Below are 21709 nucleotides of genomic sequence, written 5' to 3' on the forward strand. Positions count from 1 at the left end.
AATCGAGTAATTAAAACAACTGAAGTTCAAACCAGTCAACCGACAACTGTCATTATTTGACGTTTGTCAAAACGATATAGGTATATGTGTATTCAATGCTGTTGCAATGTTTCACAAAATTATAAAATAATATAAAATATTTACCATTATTCAATCACAAAAAATAAAACAAAGAAAATAATGAGATACATTTAACGTTCTAAAAAGTATTTATGTGAAACAAATTAGTGCCTCGAGCGTCGTGCCTTACACAAAACGAAAAGTTAATTTGTTTATATGTTATGAAAGTCAAATTATAATTTACAATGTACACTTCGTTTCAAAGATTGACTATTTTAATATTGACACTGTATACAGTCAAAGCTGAAATTGGAGACGTTGACTTAAATGAATTGTCGGAACAGCAGAATTCAGTGAAAATAAACAAATGTTGCGAACCTAACGAGCTTATGGTCGACTCTATATGCAGATTAGCTGAACAATATAATCAAAGTAAGTACATTTATCAACATCAGAACATAACCTCTTTATATGTGAAACTTTTCAAAGCTTATTGATTGTGTTGAATATTACATTAAACAATTAAATAATAATTCTTGTAGGTGTATGGGTACCAGAATTTAAAACCGAAGATGGCAAAAATACGTCAGTTAAATATTATCGTTATATTAATGGTGTACCAAATTGTGCAACAACGCAACAAAGGCCTATATTTGATTTAGGAAAGTCTGAAGACAAGTGAGTATGCAAGAATGTATTCCACATTCAAAATAAATACCTTGGATCTACCAAGTTTGAAAAACACTATTTAGTCATAGATAATATTTTGGCTTGATAATTATTTAGTTAATTGTCTTATTAAAACCCTTGACAGTTTCTTTTGCCAGTAACGATAGACCCGAGAATACTTGGGTCTCGGTGGTAGCTATTACTTGTTCAATGAATAAGTTTCATGCTATTTTATTGAATATAGAAGATTTGCTTTTATTTAACATAGTAACTTAGCAATGTGTTAACATTTACAGAATAACCTACTAGCTACAATAAAAACTGGTATAAACATAGAAACTTTCACGTTCCAGGTTGAATTTGTTATCTGATGGACATCTGCAGCACTTAATTCATCATGAACACAGCTCAGATCATATAAAGGATGACCCACTAATAACAAACACATACAGCATCCATGAATCCATTGTGATACCTCAAGAAAAGGAGCCCTCGTTCTATATTCATAACCAAGACAAATATTGTTTAGATAAAGTGAGTAGTTATCCATAAATAAGACATATCAGAAGTCAACACTAGAACCAATTAAACATAAAAGTAACTAGATCATAATGTGAATTCTATTGAAATCCAGTGAGAAACTCAGTAGTTATTCCTTTATAAAAATAGTAGAGCTTTGTTATTTATAATGAAATTGTTCTGCTAATCCTGCCTGAAAATTGCTTAATTCTATTTGCTTTGCCTCTGGTGTGATCTTTTGAATGTAGAGGTGATTATAAAGTTAGAACTTTGTAAACAACTCAAGCATTGCTATGTTTAACCCCTACTGTTTTAGTTTTCTTGTAAAATTTTGACTATATTAAAATTGTAAAAAGGATTTTACGCATCAATGACAAAAAACAGAAGCTATGAGGTGCAATCTATTAAATACTCAAATATAACATTACGAAGCAATAACAATTAATATTGTGTGATTTGCATAAAAAGCAATATTGTTAGTCAAACGAAAACAAATAAAAATTGTCATGCATGTTTCCTTATATACTTTCAGATACTTATATCAAGTTCAAATGCAACTGGACTATATGCATTAGTATGTGTCCCAGAAGTTATAATTAATTGGAAAGAGACAAGTTTTCTCATGAAGAAAATATTGAATCCTCTGTTTCACGCTATCTCTATGATATTATTTCTAATAGTTGCCATTATATACTTTGTGTTACCAACATTACGTGATTTAGCTGGCAACATAATAACAACTATTAATATCTGTTTAATAGTCAGTCAAGCAGCTGACTTAGTAAGGATATTTACCGAGTACAGTAATCATATAAGCTTTATGGTTACAGGTTAGTAAACTTTTGTGTAATTCATATTATAATTATTATCTTAATAATAAAAATAATATTTAAAAGAATACTACTCCTCCTGTATTTTATATAACTTTTTCATTCGAATATATGTATAATAAATAAAATATATTTTAAATTTCAAATCAAAACTTAGTTTTCTAAACAAATTTTTATCAATTATTATATTTTTTTTTTATTTCAGATGTAATATTGTACATGAGTCTCCTGGGTGCATTCTTTTGGCTTAACAGTTTCGGTTTCTACATCTGGAAGACATTCAAGTAAATATATTAAGCATGTTTAACTAATCAGTATTTTGCTCAAAGGATAATGTTTCTATGGATTGTCTTGTAGATCCCGAAATGTCTTCTTAAGAGTAACGGATGTTCGTAAATATTGCTACTACTCAAGTGTAGTTTGGTCATGTGTTGGTCTAATGACTGCTATGGCTATATGTGCACACTATTTACTTGATACTGGCATAGATCCATATAAGAAGATGCGACTTTCAACAACAATATTTATTGAGGATGTTGAACAAGAAACAATAGGTAAAGTTTCATATTTATTCATTTGTTTTATTTTATTTTAAGTGCGAAAACTTTCTTTGTAAGGGTAAGTTAAGTTAATAATCATTAAATAATATATGATCTGACAACAATCCTAAATATCTTTTAATTATACTTTTTAGGATGGCTGGGAATAGCTGTATTTTTCACGCCAATCGCTTTTACCATATTATTTAATCTTTTCTTTTACATAACAACTATAAAAGTTATCAAAAGAATAAATATATATGGAAGGATTCATTACAAGCTCAAAGGATGGTGAGTTTAATATTAACTAGTTGTTATGGTTCAGTTAATATATTCAAGAAACGAATCTGCTTAAAACGTGTAGGATTGTCCAACAAATTATGTTTTGAAGTGTCATTTATGTGTTGTAAAAACATATAGGAACGACTGTATCGGTTCATTACTCATAATTCAAAAACGATAGGTTACTGATGAATGATAAGGATTCATTAAATATTAAAGACACAGGAAATTAAAATAACCTTAAACAAAAATAGCAATTTTATGATAAATATGATACCTAAGATCAATCTAAATTATTAATTTTTCTTTTCAGTTTCGACTTATTTGTACAACTATTCATAATAATGACAATGGCATGGATTTTCCTACTGCTGTCGTGGCTGAACTTTGACGGTTTATTATACGCACACATAGTCGTAAATTTACTGCAAGCAATATTAATATTCTACGTGTGTGTAGTGAGGCAATCGCATGTCATGTTTCTGCTACGAAAGAGTTGTTGTTATGCAGAACCTATACCCACTGGGGAGTGGGGAGATGAGATGACTCATATGAATGGTGGTAATTATTGATTAAATATTTATATTTATAACACTAATAATCCAAATGAGACAAAAATCAAAAATATTATTAAGTAATTCTACCAAGTTATAAAGTTCACTATGAAATCAGCACCAAAATCCAAGTTAAACTTTTAAAAAGATAATGTATTGTAAATATTTTGTTAAAAAACGTCTCAGAGATAACACATAATGAACAACTTATGCCTTAATGTCATTCAAAAAAAAAATCCGTATAACTCTCTCACAACTTGGGACTTAACAAAATACATACATACACATATATATTTATTCACATATATTTACTGAAATTTTGAGCAGTGTGTCGGTAGCTAGTGCCTTATAATAAGACAAACAGTATTTTGCAAAGCAATATTTTTTTGTAAAGTATTATCGGTGCTGGTGATTATTGATTATCACTAGGCTTTTGATATATGTTTTATACATTAGGTCTGAAATTATCTCATTAGGTCTGTTTTTTTTTTTACTTTAAGTAAAATGCGAAATAATCGAATATAATGTAATATTTTGACTGATTTACACATTAATTGAGATTTTACAATAATGACACGAGTGCTTGTAAAGTATACATTTTACACATTCGCGAATTCCCTAAAACCAGTACTTTTCAGTGTTTAAAGTATCGATTTTTATGTATGGAAGCCATATAATGTACCAAATTTTTGTTGTATAAGTTTATAATTTTTATATCAATGTTTTTCTTTCACATTGCTTCTGATATTTATAAGTTCAAATAATTCACTAATGTCCCCAAGCTAATATACACTATTTCTATACAAATTTGTAATCTTGAAATAATTTCAAGTAGCTCATTTAAGATACTTAATTAGGTTTTAATTGGACCAAAAGTTTTTTTTTTAAGTAACAATTGTTAATTGTGTTATATTATAAGCATACTTTATTCTTTTGTATTTAAATATTTAATGACTTTGTATATTGTTCTCTCTTAAATTTCCTTTATTGAAATTACACAAAAATGTTAAGACTGCATTTTTATATAAATTACTATCCGTCCTGAATTTTACTAAAATATGTAAATGAGTGTAGGTATGACAACGCGTATAGCGTATATTGTGCAGCTTTTTAATCGAATTTACGTACAGCTCTCTAGCACTATAATTGCTTAAATAAAATTGCATAAGTCAAATTTTATAGTAAGCAAACTGGTATATGGTGTTAACACTAACTTGGCTTGGAAATATTTAACTATTTTGACTTATGTGATTTAAAAATTTACACAAATTTTACTTTAAACTAGCAACTTTTAGATATATGTATTAACTTTATTCATTTTATTGAAATAAAGCTGTGCTAGACATACTTGTCTTTTAATTCTAAATTTACTTGTTTTTTTATTAATATTCAATTCTAACCTATTAAAATGAAATGAAAAATTATTTATTAACATGAAATGCTTGCTTATTTTAAAATTTTAGTTATTCTATTTTTACTTAGAAATCAAATATAAATATTATTTTACTTAGAATTTACCCTTAACATTCCTAAGAAATGAACATGTGTCTAACAATTAAAATCATAAGTTCCTTGTGCCTGTAGTTACACAGGCACTGGTAGAATATGTTATGAGTGGGTGGTACTTACTCAGAGGTGTAAGTAACCATCTGGTTAAGCACCCAGTGTAAGTAACCATCTGGTTAAGCACCCAGTTTAGGTAATCGAATGTAGGTAAAGTAATTTAATTTGTTTTTTCAGTAACTATAATCGCGATTTAATTACCACGCGCCCAATCAGTAATGAGTATTACATTATTTATTTAACTATTAAATTATGACAAATAGTCGCTTTTTTCTGGATCACTTTTCATATGATATGACATTTATAAATTTACGAAAGAATAATGCGACAATATTATTAATAAAATAAGTAAACCTAAAATTTTTCTCTTTGTAAAGTGGGTTAAAAAAGGTTAGCAATTTTTTATCCTGAAAAAATTGTTTAGTTTACTTGTACTTAACAAATTATATTACTTTTAAAATTTAACTTAGAAGCAAATTGGGGAACCGTCATTAGTTTTCCTTACCGAGTAAATAGTAATATAAGTTTCAGTGATTTTTGTTACCGAAATGAGCTTAAAATATTATCACCAATAATGAAAACACATTTTTACAAGTGTTTAAAACTATTTTAAAATCGTTGGTCATAAGGATGCCGCTTTTCTTTACAATAAAACTTATTTATATCTTATAAAAATAACTTACCTGTGCGAAGAGTTGGCCTTCCGGTCTCCGCGCGAGGGGGGCCAGCTGGCATCGCACCACGAGGTGACAGTCATCCATCACTGTGTTGAAGAACCTCCTAGTGGGCAGCAGTGCTTCCAGGTCAATCATCAGCTCCAAGAAGCGCTCGCAATATCTACAAGAAAATTATATTATTCCTCTAATAATTGGACTATTTTTAGTAGAAAGTCTATTTTTAGTAGAAGTCTATTAGTAGAAGTAGCTGAAGACCTGCAATGCTATATAGCAGTGATTCAATGCTATATTGCTGCATTCTATTAGAATATTTTGATTTTGAACATCTGAGTAATATCTAATTGTTGTAAAAGGTATGATTACAAATATATTATAATATGTTAAGTGTTACCACGTCTTACTTATTGGTAACACGATATAAAAAGTAACAGCCAGTAATATCCCACTGTTCGGCTAAGCTTATTTTTGCCTCCCCAAAATACAAATCCGGCAGATTATCATACAGCACTTCAAAGTTACCTAACGATATTTTCCCTCACACCTCAGTTACAATTATTATATAGGATATGGAATTTAATAATTTAGTATTAAGATTCTTACCTGATAGCATGAACATCAGCATCGCCTGTCTCGGGTATACTCTCCAGAATCCGGGTAAACTTAATCATCAGTCGCTGTAAGTAGTGTCTTTCCCAGTTTAATTTATCTAACAGTTCCGGTTTATCTTTCTTTTGTATTGCTCGCCAATATTTACGCCATTTGGGCACGGCTTTAAATTCTTGATTTCTTCTTCCTAAAATTAAATAAAATTAACTAAGTACAACTTACTAAACTTCCTGGTAATAAAATTAAATTAATTAATTTATTTTCTTGTATTAAAATAATTTCTCTTAGTAAAATTATTTTAGTATACTATATGTATGAAACATTTTATTTCTAAAAGTGTGAGTAATGTATGTTTTTTAATCCAAGGCACATACTTAAAACTTTTGTTTTCGAATAAATCATATGTTTGCGACTACTAGACATTGCACAAATATAGGTAAGATTATCTTACTTTATTTAGATTTTCAACTTTGAGAATATCAATATTTCTGTCAATCCCAATAAGCATTTAAGTTATCTACTTTTATTAATTTAAGTTTAATATTTATTAATTCGTTTATTAATATGCTTGAAAACAATACATAGTTTAATATTGTTCTAGCTTGAATGTTTGTTTTGAAAACAAGCCTATTCGTCACAGCAATAAAATTAAAAATGAATTACTTATGGAACTAACCTTCTTGTAAACTGATCCACATGCTGAGCGACACGAGCCTCTTGACTTGGTCACGGCACAATTGCACTTCCATACTGCCGAAGCAGTGATTCAAGAAAAGTAACAATGCAGTCTGTTCACGCATGTTACTGGCCTCTTCTTTGATACTCGCTCTTAAAACTTGCTCGAAAAATCCTGGGAAGTGGTCTGGCTTTTTGAGAAATGCCTGAAATTTAATTATTAAATAATATAGCAGAATTCCCATAAAGTTAGCTCAGCTGTCAGGATTATAATACAAAAAATATTTTATGTAAAATCCATTTTTATAGATTTCCTAAGCAAATCCTTTTTTTGACGAAATTCCTTTCTCAATTTAAAGCTTAATTGAAACCTATTTATTTCCTTAAGTAATATATGCGAAAAAATATATAGATGTTATGAATAGTATTCTGATTATAAGAAAAAGGTTCTATGTTACTAGATAGATAGATTAAATCATCATATTTCTCCTTTAGTATATACGAAACTGTACAAAAAATATATTAAGTTATATTAAATATATACAGAGCCCAAATATCCAATTATTGTATGGCATTTTATAAATGTTTACAACATAACGGATTAATTGATAAGAGTAAACTACTGAATAATGAATTGTATCTAACCTGCCAAGCAGGCACTCTTTCACGAAATTTCTCATTAATCATAACAATGATAGACATCATATGTGAGTGAGAGGCTTTCCCAGACTCATAGTGCGGCCACAAGTAATTTTCTAAGTACTGGGAAAACTCTAGCATCATTATACGTCGTACTGCAAAACTGGAAAATAAATAATTAATTCATATATATACAATAATATAATTTATGTGTCCTTTCACATCTTAAAGCAGTCATCGTCATCATCATCAACAATCCTAGTGAAATAATCATAACATAGTAGTTCCCAAGGTTGGTGGGACTTTGGCGATGAAAAGGACTAAGTGCTGTCAGATGGCTCATTTGCTAGTGTAGGTGGACTTGCAAATGAGTCAGCCAGCATCAGTTATAGCTACTATACAAGATAAGAAAAAATAAATATACTTTATTGTACACCGAAACAAAAAAACTATACTATTTACCTAAATAAAGATTATACCAAGGAAAATATATGAACAATGTTTATTGCTTTGTATAAATGATGAATGTTATTAATTTATGAAGTTTTATTATATTAATTGACTTTGAACTTTCCTCATTTTTCTATGTAAAAAGATATAATTAGAACATTTTCAAAATAAACAAATTCAATAATAAGAAAAGTTAGATAAAAAGAGTTCAATAACCAATATAAAATGTTAGCAATTTAATAAACTTCTATACTGTCTATCTAATAATAATTATTAATCATTTTATAGATATAGATATATAATTGATGAAAAATAATAATAAATAAAATTAGAATTAAATATTATAAATATAGTGTAAATAAAGTAACATTTTATTGTAATTAATATTAATAAAAAATGTTACATCCATTCAACCATTCAACCAACCAATCAAGTTTAATTATTAATATTAAAATTTATTAATCATATACATTTTATAAAATTTAAATAAATTATTCACATTATTTAATATATAATATAGTAAATATAAAATATATTTTTTTTAAATTCCAACTTTTGCTCAAGGAGTAATGAATGTCACCCATGGCTATTAAAACTGGCAAATTTAAAAAATAAATGGGGTCAGTGCACCCAATCTATTAGGCCAATGACCCTGAAACAGTCACTTATTCAATTCAATGAGGCCAAGACATAAAAATTTATAACACAATTAATATTTACAGTAAAATAATATTTACCTAGAGCCCAATATTTCTGCTTGGTATATAGATTCCACAATAGCATCATCGTAAGGTAAGTGATCATCCTTAGTTTGTGGTGACCAGTACTGATTTGCGAGCTGCAAACATTATAACAACCATATTGATTTTAAATTCAATGAGGAGTGTCACATAGATTTGTTTGTGTAAAGACCAGTGGGCTCCCTTGTTGTTATAAAAGGAAGCCTACATGATATATTTAAATAATTATCTTCAATATTTACAATAATTAACATACTATTATAAAAATATCACTCTAATTTCTATTTACTTATACTGTACCAAGGTTTAAGGATACCTTTTAAGTTTTATTTGTTGAGTATTTGCTAATGATTAAAAAATATATATTTGTAGAAAGAAAATTTTTATGTTTCACCTGGTTTAAACTTATTGTTATTCCGTTTTTAATAAGAGCTTAGCCAATTTCAATCAACTTCCAATGTAATAATTTATTTTATTGATTGATCGGTTTTCACTAACTTTATAATATAATATGCATTTTTCTTTTCTTTTAAATGGAAATAAAAATTAAACTTAAAATCATAATTATACTTGTTATAAAGACAGTCTCTGGGTATATTTTACTATATACTAAAAACATTTTTGTAGATTATTTTTGGAGTTTTTGAATTATGTCACAGATAGATATTTGAGGATATACATTAATTTATTTTTTATATTTTTTTCATATTATTTCATATTAACCTACACTATAAATGACGAAGTATAAAAACTAAAATAACCCTCTAAATTATTGCTTTTTAAAAGATCAATAATTCTGTATTTTGATTGTAATGTGTAATTAAAATGTTTATGTTTGTATTTGTTTTGTAATAATAATAATAAAGAATTGCAAAATATGTCGAAACCTAAATAACAACCTCAAAATGCTTTACTTGAATATATACAAAATACTCCATAGTTTTCATTTGTAATTGTTAATTACATGCAAACTTGAAGATACTTTAAGAACAGTATTAGTGATATTTAAAACTAAACTGAAATGGAAACATTTAAATAATTTGTACCGCAAATATAACCTTCCTAGCTATACTAACCAGAGTTATTCTATCGGCGTTAATTTGAGAGAGTGTAGGTAAAGGTATTTTCGGTTTATCCGGGGAAGGTTGTACGTCTACTTTCATTTTGATTTACTCCGAACTACTACTTTATGAAAATAACACAAAAACTTATGGGCAAGAAGTTTTCGTTTATCAACAATGTTTATATGTCAAACGAAATGATGTCAATGTCATAAGTCATAACTAACTTGGAAGGGAAATACGAATGCGTTCTAAAATAGTACGTAATAAATCCTTAAAAAAAAGAAAATTGTATTTTAAATTCCTACATACAATATATTTAAATGCATATATAAACTTTTAATAATACCAATCTTTCTTAAGCATACATTGATATAATTTATAGGTTTACCATGATTGATTAGATGCCTTATTAAATGCAATTGTTATTGAGTAATTAATAATTTAAGTTGTCTAAGCTTCTACTTAATTACAATTTTATATGAATAAAATAATATTTTATGAAACATATTTTGTTTCAGGCATACAAAACAATGTTCGACCCATCTGATTTTCCTTACAAAGAGTTGACTGAATCTATAAGTGAGCATTACAGCGCAGATGATCTTATTTTTAACAGTGACGCTATGGTTACTGATTCTGTATTAAATGATAAAGATCTTGTAAAAGTCACAGAAGAAATTATTTCAACAGTAGAAAATCATTTATCATTTAATTCTAATCATTCTGGCCGGTTTTTTAATGTTGATAACACTTCCATTTTGGACATAGAACAAAACTCAGAATTATACGTTGTGCAATCAGATAATTCACACAACTATGAGCCTATATTACTAGACGATAATATAGTCAACCAATTTTTACTGCCTGTTCAAGCATCTTCAGATAAAAACAAGGTTAAAATATATATAAGCGAATACTTGTAAAATTGTGTGTTTAATAATAATTACGAGTGTATGTGGATATATTTAAATTTCGAATATTAATTTATCGAATATTTTTAATTTAATTATAACACTAATACAATACACTGTATTTCCATACAGTGGCGTCATTTTTTCACAATGCGTTTTTCAGTTTTAAGAAATTTGTTTATTTTACTAATGTATGTAATATTTTTACTGAGTCTTCTCATTCGTATTTTAGTTAGAACATTCGAAGACAGTATATTCGATAAAGATGTGCTCACATTACACTTCTTTAATCAGATTTATTAATCTAATTAATTATATATAAAGTGAGTACTTCAAGTGTACCTGGAAACTACAAGAATTATCAAAAAGAGCTTAAAGGCCCTCAGGACTATATTCGATAAAAGCTAAAGCGGCTTCATTAGATTTTCAAAAAATAATTTAACTAGAAATATGTATATACAAAAAACAGGCCTCAAGATCCTTATTTGGACATAGGATTTGTGAGTCGGTCGTCATCATCAGCTTGGAAAATTCATCCTGAATAATATATCTTATTATTGATATGCATATATTAAATACTCATTAAAATTTTCAGGCTGCAGATAATATAGATCCCGATATATTAGCGTTACATTCGTGCGTTATATGCCACGAATTATTCACTACCGATACGGATTTACTTGATCACACAATTTCTACACACACTTCCGATCACCCATTGGAGCAAGAAACGAGCCCTTTATTGCCTTCTACTATCAATAATACTTTGGAAGGTGAAGACACGCTTTGTATCTAGTCTTAGAAAACCTACAGTAGGTACTTATATTCCAAAAGCAGTAGATAGATATAATGTTAATATTTATCTTTAAACGTGACAAATAAAAACACGAAGAGAACGCAAGTCAGATATACACATAGAGTTTTTCAAAAGCAAATAGGTATTTAAATTTATTAATAATTCTGTAAGAATATTAACAAATATTAACTTACACGTCTATGTACGCTGTATATTTTGATACGAATTATCGTACGTATTATCAATACCCCCTACCTCCTTTTTAAATAGAAAATATACTTGGTATTGTTTTTAAAATGATTATTAAAATATTTTTCAATTATATGACAAATATAAGATATAAATATTAAAATAAAGTTTCAGTAGACATTTTCTTATAATGAATTATAGTTGTTATGGTGTAATCGATCGTGAAACGTAGATCAAACAAGATGACAAATGGTTACAAGTCGAAGTATCTTAATAAATGTTTTCCTTAAAAGAGTACATGCAGTGCAATTCCTCAAATGAATCTCTCTCTATCTTTAGAGAGTCTAGACTCCCTAGTCATATCCTTAATTAGTTACTTCTTGCAAATGTCATCCCTCACATATCCGCCCATTAATTCTACATTTTCTTCTAGAACCTTCTAAATTAATACCAAACACTTCTTCTTGTAAAATTGATTACATTAAAGTGTATTATTAAAAACCTCTTTTTTAATTATTAAGTTACAATGTCGTATATGATGCAAATTGAATTCTAGTAAAAGATATCTAATTAATTAAAATTGTACGTCTCACTAAATAATTAGCTTTACACGTATATTTTGTATTTCCTATTCTTTCTAAACCTAAGCATAGTTCAGCAATGCAATTAGGTCGAATGCCTTGATTTTCTCTCATTTTTGGTACGAAACGCCTGACTACGAACGACGGACCAACGACAAAAGGACGAACATTGCATTGCACTGTGCACTTTATAAAATAGGTCAGCAAATTGCATGTACTACTAAAAGTGGACACTTATTACTATTTAAAGACAAAGTGAATATAATATAGCGTGTGTTTTTAAAAATAGAATATAATTTTTTTAATTTTGGATTTACTTTTTTATTCATAATAATATAGTTGTTTTTACTACAGAACCAAATATCAGTTCCGAGTGCGACTGGCTGGTGTGCGGTGTGTGCGAGCGAGTGCTGTCGACCGCGCTTGAATCCGAACCCCGCGGTGAGTAATCATTAGCCCGCTATTGACATACATACCCACTGTTCTTCCCTGGAAAATGCCAGCTAAAAGATACGGCAAAACTTAATTAGGGTGAATGTTAAAAACTACAATGTAGTAGACGTCATAATATCGCGATAGAATAGGCATTGTTTTCAGTAAGAGTATATTTGTGGCTATTCAAATATCAAGTGCCAGTACGTTAAGTGGTGTATGTGTGAATGAATACTTTGAAGAGCGCTTGACTCAGATCCTTGAGGTGACGCTAACCGATAAATCTTTAAAGAGCATTTTTAACTGCTTAAAATGACGAATGTTCAAGTTACTCTAAATGAATAAGTAAACATTATTATTGGACATAATATCATTTTATCTGTAGATAATTTATATTTATAATAATCAAAGAGAGAAAGAGTTGGTCAGAGACTATGTAGATATTAACATTCTTAAACGAAGATAGCATAGCATAGCATGAACCGAGATGGCCCAGTGGTTAGAACGCGTGCATCTTAACTGATGATTGCGGGTTCAAACCCAGGCAAGCACCACTGAATTTGTATGTGCTTAATTTGTGTTTATAATTAATCTCGTGCTCGGTGGTGAAGGAAAAAATAGCGGCTTCAAATACGTACAAGAACCATTTAGTTTTCACGTGTGATCTGCAGTGAAGGAAAATATCGAGAGAAATCCTGCATAAATTGGCATCTTATCTAATGTGTATCAACCAACGCATCCTCGTGTACCAAGTGGAATAAACGTGTAAGCACGTAATCTTTGCTGAGCAGTAGACTATTTTTGGGTTGCTTGTCTATAAAGATATAATCTTGTTTTAGAGCTACTATGTTGCTCGGATATCAGCGGCAAAGGTGCCGTGGGTTCGCGAAGGCTCAGTTCTATGTTCGTGTGCGAATACTGCAGTTACTTGTTCGCAACCGGGGAAGCGCTAGATCGACACCGACTGACATGCTTCGGGCAAGAAGATTTCTACCCTATACAATCAGTGAGAATATTTCTTCTCTTTGACAAGTATTTTGTAAATCTTTAAAAAAAAATAGTCTGCATTGAAATCATGAATTAATTATTATTACGGAAAAAAAATTAAGCTACATAAGTATTATTATTAGTAAGGTTTAAATCAAACTCTTATTCACTAACTAAATACAATTGTTCAAGAAAATACAAGTAATATAGAGTATACTTATTTTCCCTTCTTAATAAGCGTAAAGCTTATCTCTGGAGAGGGTACAAAAATCAAGGGGTCAGGATCGAACCAGTGACTTTTACATGGCAAGGCGGCTAGTATACGAAGTTCTTGAGGCTTTCAGTAATTAAAATGATAAAAATAACAATAACTATGCATCATCTAACTGATTCTTAATGATTTAATTTTGTTTTCGATTTCCTTTAATACAAAAATAAGTAAATATATACCTGTAATAAGTAAATGTATACCTAAGATAGATAGATTATAAAACTAAAGAGTTTATTTGTTTGTTTGTTGTTTTGTCGCGCTAAACTCAGAATTTAGAAGCATGGCTTGGAAAGATTATGAACGATATAAGCAGGTATACCTATATAGTAAATGACGGTACGCAACGCAAATGAAAACGCGCGGAGTATCTATGTATATGAGTATAAATACACATATCTTGTGTTTTTTTTAATGTTGCCAGGAGGAAACAATTTTAGAAACAAACATATTACCAATATCCGAAAATTATATATTTTGCAATGTTTGCGGCAAGCAATGTGATAACGAGGAAGAATTAAAAGTTCACGAGATTGAAAGTCACAAGCCAACGAACAGGCAACGCCGTCCGTACAACACTTGCAACAGCAACAAGATGTGGAACTGTGGATCTTGTAATCAACTTTTCGCTACAGCCAGGTGATTATTGAACACATACAACTTGGTGGTCGCAATCATCCGATATTCTACCTCCAAACAGCAATTTTAATTATCGTTGTGTTCCGGCTTTAAGGGTGGGTAAGCGTATGGAACTACAGCCACGAGGGACATAACATCTTAGTTCCCAACGTCGGTGGTACAATGACGATATAGGGAATGATTATTGCTACTTACAGCGTCAATGCTTGTGGGCCTCTTTACAAACAGATGACTAATTTGCCAATCTGACTACCTATTTGAAATAATAAAACTAAAATAAATACACATATATACGTACTTAAATTTCTGCACTAAAACATCAAATGTTAAATACAAGTTTGAAGAATAATGTCTGTTTGATGTTTACTTCTTGAGTATTCATAATTGTAGGTTTGTAACTGAGTGTGAAGCTTTTACGTATAGGTCAGGATTATATCTGCGACCATGCGAGTCGCACCATGACATGTGCGCCATGATGTGAGACCATGCAAGACCAATCAATTCCTGTAGCTTTATGTTATTTAATAGCATATTTATGAAGCGTTATTTTTTTTTTTAATGTTTTGACAACCCGACTTATTGCCAATAATAGTGATGGGAAGGCTGGTATATTTACGCTCAGAGGACCGGAATTGCAATTCAATAATCTTAACATTATTTCACGCAGTTATGATTTTACAGTAATTAATAACTTTTTTTGTATTCATTAATATAAATCGTTACATATAAAAGTGCCAGCTTGTAAAAACTCTAGTGGTAGCCAGAGGTCGCTTCTCTTCTTGGAGAAGGTTTTGACGCTTCCATACACACACAGACATATCGAAAATCATTCGTGACACACAACTAGCCCCACTATGATTTTATTCACGGCCGAGCACGAGATGAATTATAATCACACAAAAATTCAGCTACTAGGACCCACTTTACATGTTCTAGCAAGAAGACATCTATAGTATACATTATAAATATAAAATAGTCTGAATATTCATTTAGACAATTTTTAAAACTCTATAATATTTTGTAAGATCTGTATAGAGCTTTTATTATCGTTGATAATTTATTTCGTCTAATCTTGATTGCTTGCACATAGAGAGCTCTATCGTCACAAGCGGGGCGAGGACCGCCCGCCCGGCTCGCCGCTCATGGCGTATGTCTGTGAGGAATGTGACAAGGTTTTGGGGAGCATGTGCGCTTTGCACACACATAAGAAAATGCATAAAGTAACAAAGCCTGTAAGTATTTTTTATTCTTACAAATCTATCACAGTATTTTCATCTTTACGTATTGTGATTCACCAAAATAATACTATTTTATTTTTTATCTAGTAGTAAAAAATGACTCATTTTCTGACTTGCTGATTATACACCTGCATATAAAGGTTTTTATTGAAATTTGAGAAAAATATGGAATAATAATATTATGCAAATTTTGAAGGGTTACCCATGTAGAGTCTGCGGTCGTCGATTTAACCAGTCCGGCCACTTGGCGATTCATATGCGTATGCACACTGGGGAGCGACCGTATCCTTGCGACCTGTGCTCAAAGGCCTTTAAAGTTAAGGTCAGTGTTATAAAATTTTACGAACCATTTATAGAATAAATTATATGTAAATTGACAAGGAAGTTCAAAAGACATCAACATACAGCACGACTTTTCCTTCCAATAGTCCTTTCTAAATGCACTTTTTTAATTTAAATGTTATTTAGGTTCTCTTTTATAATTATCTTGTACTTTACGATCAAGATGCATCAATGGTTTTAAACTGGTTTTGTTTATGATTTAATTTCCGAATGATTCATTAAATATTATTTGTATTTTTTGAGTTTATATTTAGAGCTATTATTATTGAGATAGTTTTTAACTATGTATACTTAACTTACCTAAAAAATAAAAATTCAATAATTCGATTAATCTTACTTGTGTGATAGCCATAATATTTATACAATCAAAGAAACTGAACATCTGCGCAGTGCATATTGTAGAGCACAAGTGTAAGGGCAAACACAGGTGCATTCTCTATTTCCTTATAGTATTATCACTAGTCAGCAAAACAACGGATATATGGGCTTTTCTAACTCCAAGCTGCTACTAAGCATTTCTTCATACAAAAACCCTATAATTTTTACTTTGATTCGACCCGGGATATGAAGCCGTTACCCCGATGTCTGACAGTAAACTTGACCATCGCGCCAGATTCGAAGTATAATTTGACTTTCAGACTTGAACTATTAACATTTATTCGTATTGAATGATATTTAAAAACAATTGAAAAGTATTTTGTCTGAAACACACGGTTCGGAGATAAAAGTTTCAATGAGTTTTAACTTTTTGGCGGGAATACAGCAGTCTTGTGTTCTCGAAACCTTTGGGAACACTGTAAGCTAGAGTTTCAATGTTCTTTACTTGTAACTTTCACAGAACATATTTAATCTAGGAAACTTTTCGCTTATAATATACTTTGTGACTTTAAGTCGAACTGCCTCAAGTGGGACCGCTGTTGTAATAACTTTTTGTGAAGTAGCAAAAAATATCTGACTTCAATTATTTATTTTTATCTTCTAAGTATAATTTATAAAGAAATTTCGTTCGATTAAACGTTTTAGTAAATGAATTTAAATTTATTTAGGGTTAATTTTCAGTGCTTAAATGCTATAAATTGCTAATCATATATTAAGTTTAAAAAAAATATTTTAGGTATATCTCGAATGTGTCAAAAAAAGAATAACACAATAGAACAATATTATTAATTAAAAACAAAAGAAAAACTTTAATCTTGATATATCAGTAACGAAGCTTCGATCGTCATTACAAAAAGTGAACACATTCGCAATAATAACAATCCATAGTTTAAGAAGGTTCCCAGAATTTTTTTCATAGGACACTGTGTGAAGTTGTGTGCGTGGCAGGTGGAGCGCGACGACCATCGGCGGACGCACACCGGCGAACGCCCCTTCGCGTGCGCCGCCTGCCCCAAGACGTTCACTGCCGCTGCACGCTTGCGTGAACACGCGCGCATACACACCGACCAAAGGTTACTGACGATATTCACGCTGGATACTTATCTACATTCTACTGCCCTCGTTTTTGTAAGGAACCCTGCCCCGGGAAACGCGAGTTCCAGAGACAAGAATCAAACCCAACTGGTCTCTCTTTATATCTTGATATTAAACATCTCACCTGCACTTCCTTAATGACTTGCGAATATCAAAGTTTAATAGTGTCATTAAAATAGAACAACGGTACAATGACCTGTACTTAACAACCCACCCAGCTCGAGTGGTGAGAGGTGAGGTTGAAAGGTGATAAATAATAAATCATATATAAAACACATACAATTAATTGATATATAGGTATTTACGTATAGTATTATATACACTTCCTAAGTAAGCTCTCGCGATGAATTATAACTAATGATACGCTCATTTTTTACATTTAGAAATATTTTCCATGCATAATTGTGTCTTGAAAACTTGCACATTCTAAGTAGTTTACTAAGTACACTACAAACATAAGCAATTGTCAAAATTGCTAATCTGCCTATGGATCTGTCTTACGAAGAGTCTAAGCAATCATCTGTTTTATCAAGACTATCGCGGATTATTCGTACTTGTATATTCAATATTCGTCTCTCTCTTATTTATTTAATGTATCGCTTATTTCTTCTTCTTTCCTGTCACTTTCGTGAACGGGGACGGAAGTGTGTAACAGGAAGCCTCCCAAGCGCGCGCTATTTGATTTAGACAAAGAGCGCGCGATGCTAGAGTTGGCTGTCAGACGGTACCAATACATGTTCTAAAAGTATATAATATTTATCTTGTTCGTTACCAAGATGACAAGTCAGATGTTATCTTTACTACTAATGACGTCATATGTATGACTACTTAAAGGATTTTTTTTTATTTAAATGCGATTTTGCAATTTTTAGTGAAGGAAAATAATAACTAACTTGTAAAAATATCTGCGAACTCGATTTTATTTTCCCTATTGACTCTATATGTTGACTAAGTTAGTTTAAAAAAAATTTAATTGACTCTGAGCTCTACACTCAAGTGAAATATTGAGAGAAACTTCGCTTAGTTTGACAGATAAATGTTATCCCAAAAAATATATTTAACAATGAGTTGATATTTACCTAAAAAAAAAAACATTTAGTAGTCATAGTTTAGCTGTAGACTTTCATAAGGCGTAATTTTACGACATGTTTGTGAATAAACTAAAAATATGCACATATTAATTACAAATTCTAAATTCACGTTGACAAGCTACATAAAAATATTCTCATAAAAAAATAACTTATAACGCTTAGCATTAAAATAAAATATTACAATTGATAGGGTATTGTTGAAAATTATAATTCATCAATACAAAATACCCTTTGTGTGTGTTCGTTATGTTTCGGACGTCATTCATAGTTAAGACGAAACGCCAACAGATGGCGTTACTATGCAACCAATCTAATCGCTCAAAAATAAACATTACTTAATTTAAAGTCTGTAATTTTAATTACTTATATTTATTATAAAATAAATAGTAAATACGTTTCGAGAATATTGAGTAATTCAACTGTCACATAAAACCATGGATATATGGTAAAGAAACTGAAATATATAAGATTTATGGAATTTGTTTACGTAATTAAAGTTGATAGTAGATAAACATCAGGAGTCGAGGCCGAGAAGCAGTAAAATCTCTCGCAGCCGAGCAATTTCTTCTGCCGGCTGACCGGTTCATTTAGGTTGAGCACCTCCACGATGACTATGTTAGAATATGTAAAATAACTTAGAACATATATTTATGAATCCATGAATATTATTCAAAGAGGCTTTAAACCTAGATTTTTAATTTCAAGCAAATAACTTAAACATTAATATAAACCTATACGTTTGAATTTGTAAACATTTATTTTTGAGTACATAAATATTATACCATAATACTTAAGTTTTACAGTTGCTATATTATATCTACATGTATTGTGGAAACAATTTTTTAAATGTCAGTAATATAAAGCGATAGTTTCTTCCACTGGAACTTGACCCTTATTCTCTTCCAGGCCATACAAATGCGATATTTGTGGCGCTGCATTCCGAAGGCCCTACGCTCGTACCGTCCACACTCTAATACATACAGGGGAGAAGCCACACGAGTGTGACGTGTGTGGAACTGCCTTTAGGTATGTTGTATTTTATAATACTCTTTGAATAGAAAAACATATCATCCTTTAAGAACATTAAGTGTTCGAATAGAGTGACACTAATTACTGTAAATCATTTTCTATGTTTGTTTGTTTTTTTTTTTTAATTTATCATCTAATTTCGATGGAAAATAAAATGTTAAACTTGAAGTCATCTCCCGCATCAGACATGACGTCACTAAAGATCTTAAATAAAGGGATCGACACTAAAATAGACCAAAATATATTTTTTTTAATTTTTTTTTTGTGAAGGACCTTTTCCTGAGGTAAAAAAAAATATCTTAAGTCCTTTTTTCTCTAGCAGCTTTAAATTGCTTTAAAGAATGTTATTACAGAAATCTTAAAAACGAATGAGCTTAATAGGCAGAATACGTAGATGTGATACACAAAAATATTACTAAGTTTTCTAGTGTATTTGTTTGTTAATAACCTCGTGCCAGTCGAGAGGACGATAACATCGTGAAGAAATAGAACTAAATAGAACTCACACGGAAGAAATTTCGAAACATTGATATTCTTTAATCAGCTGTTATTTTGCATTTCGGGTTAAGCTCCATATTCTAAATATAACTAAACTTTGTTAGGTTCTTACTTTATTAGGCATCAATTAATGTATACCTTTCTCTTTTTATCTCATTTATATATTGAGTCAAAGAATTCGACGTTTATGTCTTGTTTCACTAGAATACATGTACCAAACATCCAATCACACAAACTATAAACATATAATTTATATAACTGTGCCTCAACATTTTGTTCTAAACGTTCATAATGTGATACTAATCTTATGTTTAAATAATTGAAGTATTTTTCGTTACTATATAGAATAGTGTTCATATTATAAATATATACACTGTCAACAATAATTAGAACTGTTGCTGATCGAGTTTTTTTGGTAATATACACTCAGTGGAAGAATACCTAATATCACTTTTAACTTGTTATTTTACTATGGAATTATTTAAATATTTTCATGAGCAAAAATTAAATAATAAAAGCTTTTACTCAATTAACTTTAAAAAAAAACTTCTTTTTTTTTCACGGAACTAGTACCCAACGATAGTAAATACTTAAGCTCTATAAGATATACTTAAAACTGCTACTATAAAAAAGGGTGGGCGATTAACTGAACCGTTGAGTATATTATCATATTTAAGTATCAATAAATATGTTGATTATATATTAGCTTCTTTCTCCAATTTGCCTTGACGCCACTGTTCGCGTTAATCTGGACACTACCAACTTAAGAGTAGGTATGTACAATTAGGATTCTTATAACCATTTTAGTTTCCTCGTCGACCAAAACTAATTTCAGGCAAAAATTTTACTTTCCATCCTTATACTATGGTTACTAATCTTTCAAATAAATAGTTCCAAAAAATTATTATAGATGTCGCTAGTTTATCTGTATCTGCTATATTCTTTGTGTAAGTTCGTAAATTTTATTGTATAATATATAAGAACTATTTTTTCATCAGACGTTCGGGAGATATGTGGAAGCATAAAAGAACACTACACGGCATTCAGGCAAATGGCAGTGATGCGAAATAGATGAAATAAAATATTCTACGATGAAATCTGATCAACTTTATAGAGATTTCCAAACAAGTTTTGTGCAGCCAATGAGGATAATCTGTCAATTTTTATAATTCTGCCACAGAAGAACTTTAGCATTTCAAATAATTATGGTCAACGATGTATCTTTAATTCTTAGAAGTATCACGGAATGCCATGAGCTACAATTGATAAATGACATCAGAATATGACGTACTATAACCACCATAATGTATGCCTTGTATAAATGTTTGTCATTTTTTTTTTGTAAACTACGAAATAGCCTATTAAGTT

The 21709-nt window shown here is 30.1% G+C and overlaps 3 protein-coding genes across 3 annotated transcripts in view; 2 read left to right on the forward strand and 1 right to left on the reverse strand.

The window, feature by feature from the left end:
* The window catches only part of LOC125071042 (RNA helicase aquarius), a 76584-nt gene extending 66542 nt beyond the window's left edge, over window positions 1–10042 (reverse strand). Inside the window, exons 1-6 of the mRNA XM_047681100.1 lie at window positions 9880–10042; window positions 8801–8901; window positions 7620–7776; window positions 6976–7180; window positions 6294–6486; window positions 5700–5853 (exon numbers count right to left, since the gene is read on the reverse strand). Coding sequence (XP_047537056.1) covers window positions 5700–5853; window positions 6294–6486; window positions 6976–7180; window positions 7620–7776; window positions 8801–8901; window positions 9880–9966 — 897 coding nt within the window. The 5' untranslated portion in view covers window positions 9967–10042. The remainder of the gene's footprint in view (window positions 1–5699; window positions 5854–6293; window positions 6487–6975; window positions 7181–7619; window positions 7777–8800; window positions 8902–9879) is intronic.
* LOC125071043 (probable G-protein coupled receptor Mth-like 5) lies at window positions 40–4468 on the forward strand. Its single transcript, XM_047681101.1, has 8 exons — window positions 40–492; window positions 603–738; window positions 1083–1263; window positions 1781–2078; window positions 2284–2362; window positions 2436–2632; window positions 2773–2908; window positions 3213–4468. The coding sequence occupies exons 1-8, from the start codon at window positions 306–308 to the stop codon at window positions 3469–3471; spliced, it is 1473 nt and encodes a 490-aa protein (XP_047537057.1). The 5' UTR covers window positions 40–305; the 3' UTR covers window positions 3472–4468.
* A 349-nt stretch (window positions 10043–10391) lies between the features above and the next one.
* Window positions 10392–21693, forward strand: LOC125070983 (zinc finger protein 761-like). Its single transcript, XM_047681024.1, has 11 exons — window positions 10392–10760; window positions 11374–11501; window positions 11996–12022; window positions 12712–12785; window positions 13616–13782; window positions 14456–14670; window positions 15761–15902; window positions 16105–16230; window positions 17577–17701; window positions 19721–19840; window positions 21340–21693. Exons 1-11 carry the CDS (start codon window positions 10398–10400, stop codon window positions 21410–21412), a joined length of 1560 nt encoding a protein of 519 aa, XP_047536980.1. The 5' UTR covers window positions 10392–10397; the 3' UTR covers window positions 21413–21693.
* The last annotated feature ends 16 nt before the right edge of the window (window positions 21694–21709 follow it).

Source organism: Vanessa atalanta, chromosome 18 (assembly GCF_905147765.1).
Source record: "Vanessa atalanta chromosome 18, ilVanAtal1.2, whole genome shotgun sequence".
NCBI classification, from domain to species: domain Eukaryota; kingdom Metazoa; phylum Arthropoda; class Insecta; order Lepidoptera; family Nymphalidae; genus Vanessa; species Vanessa atalanta.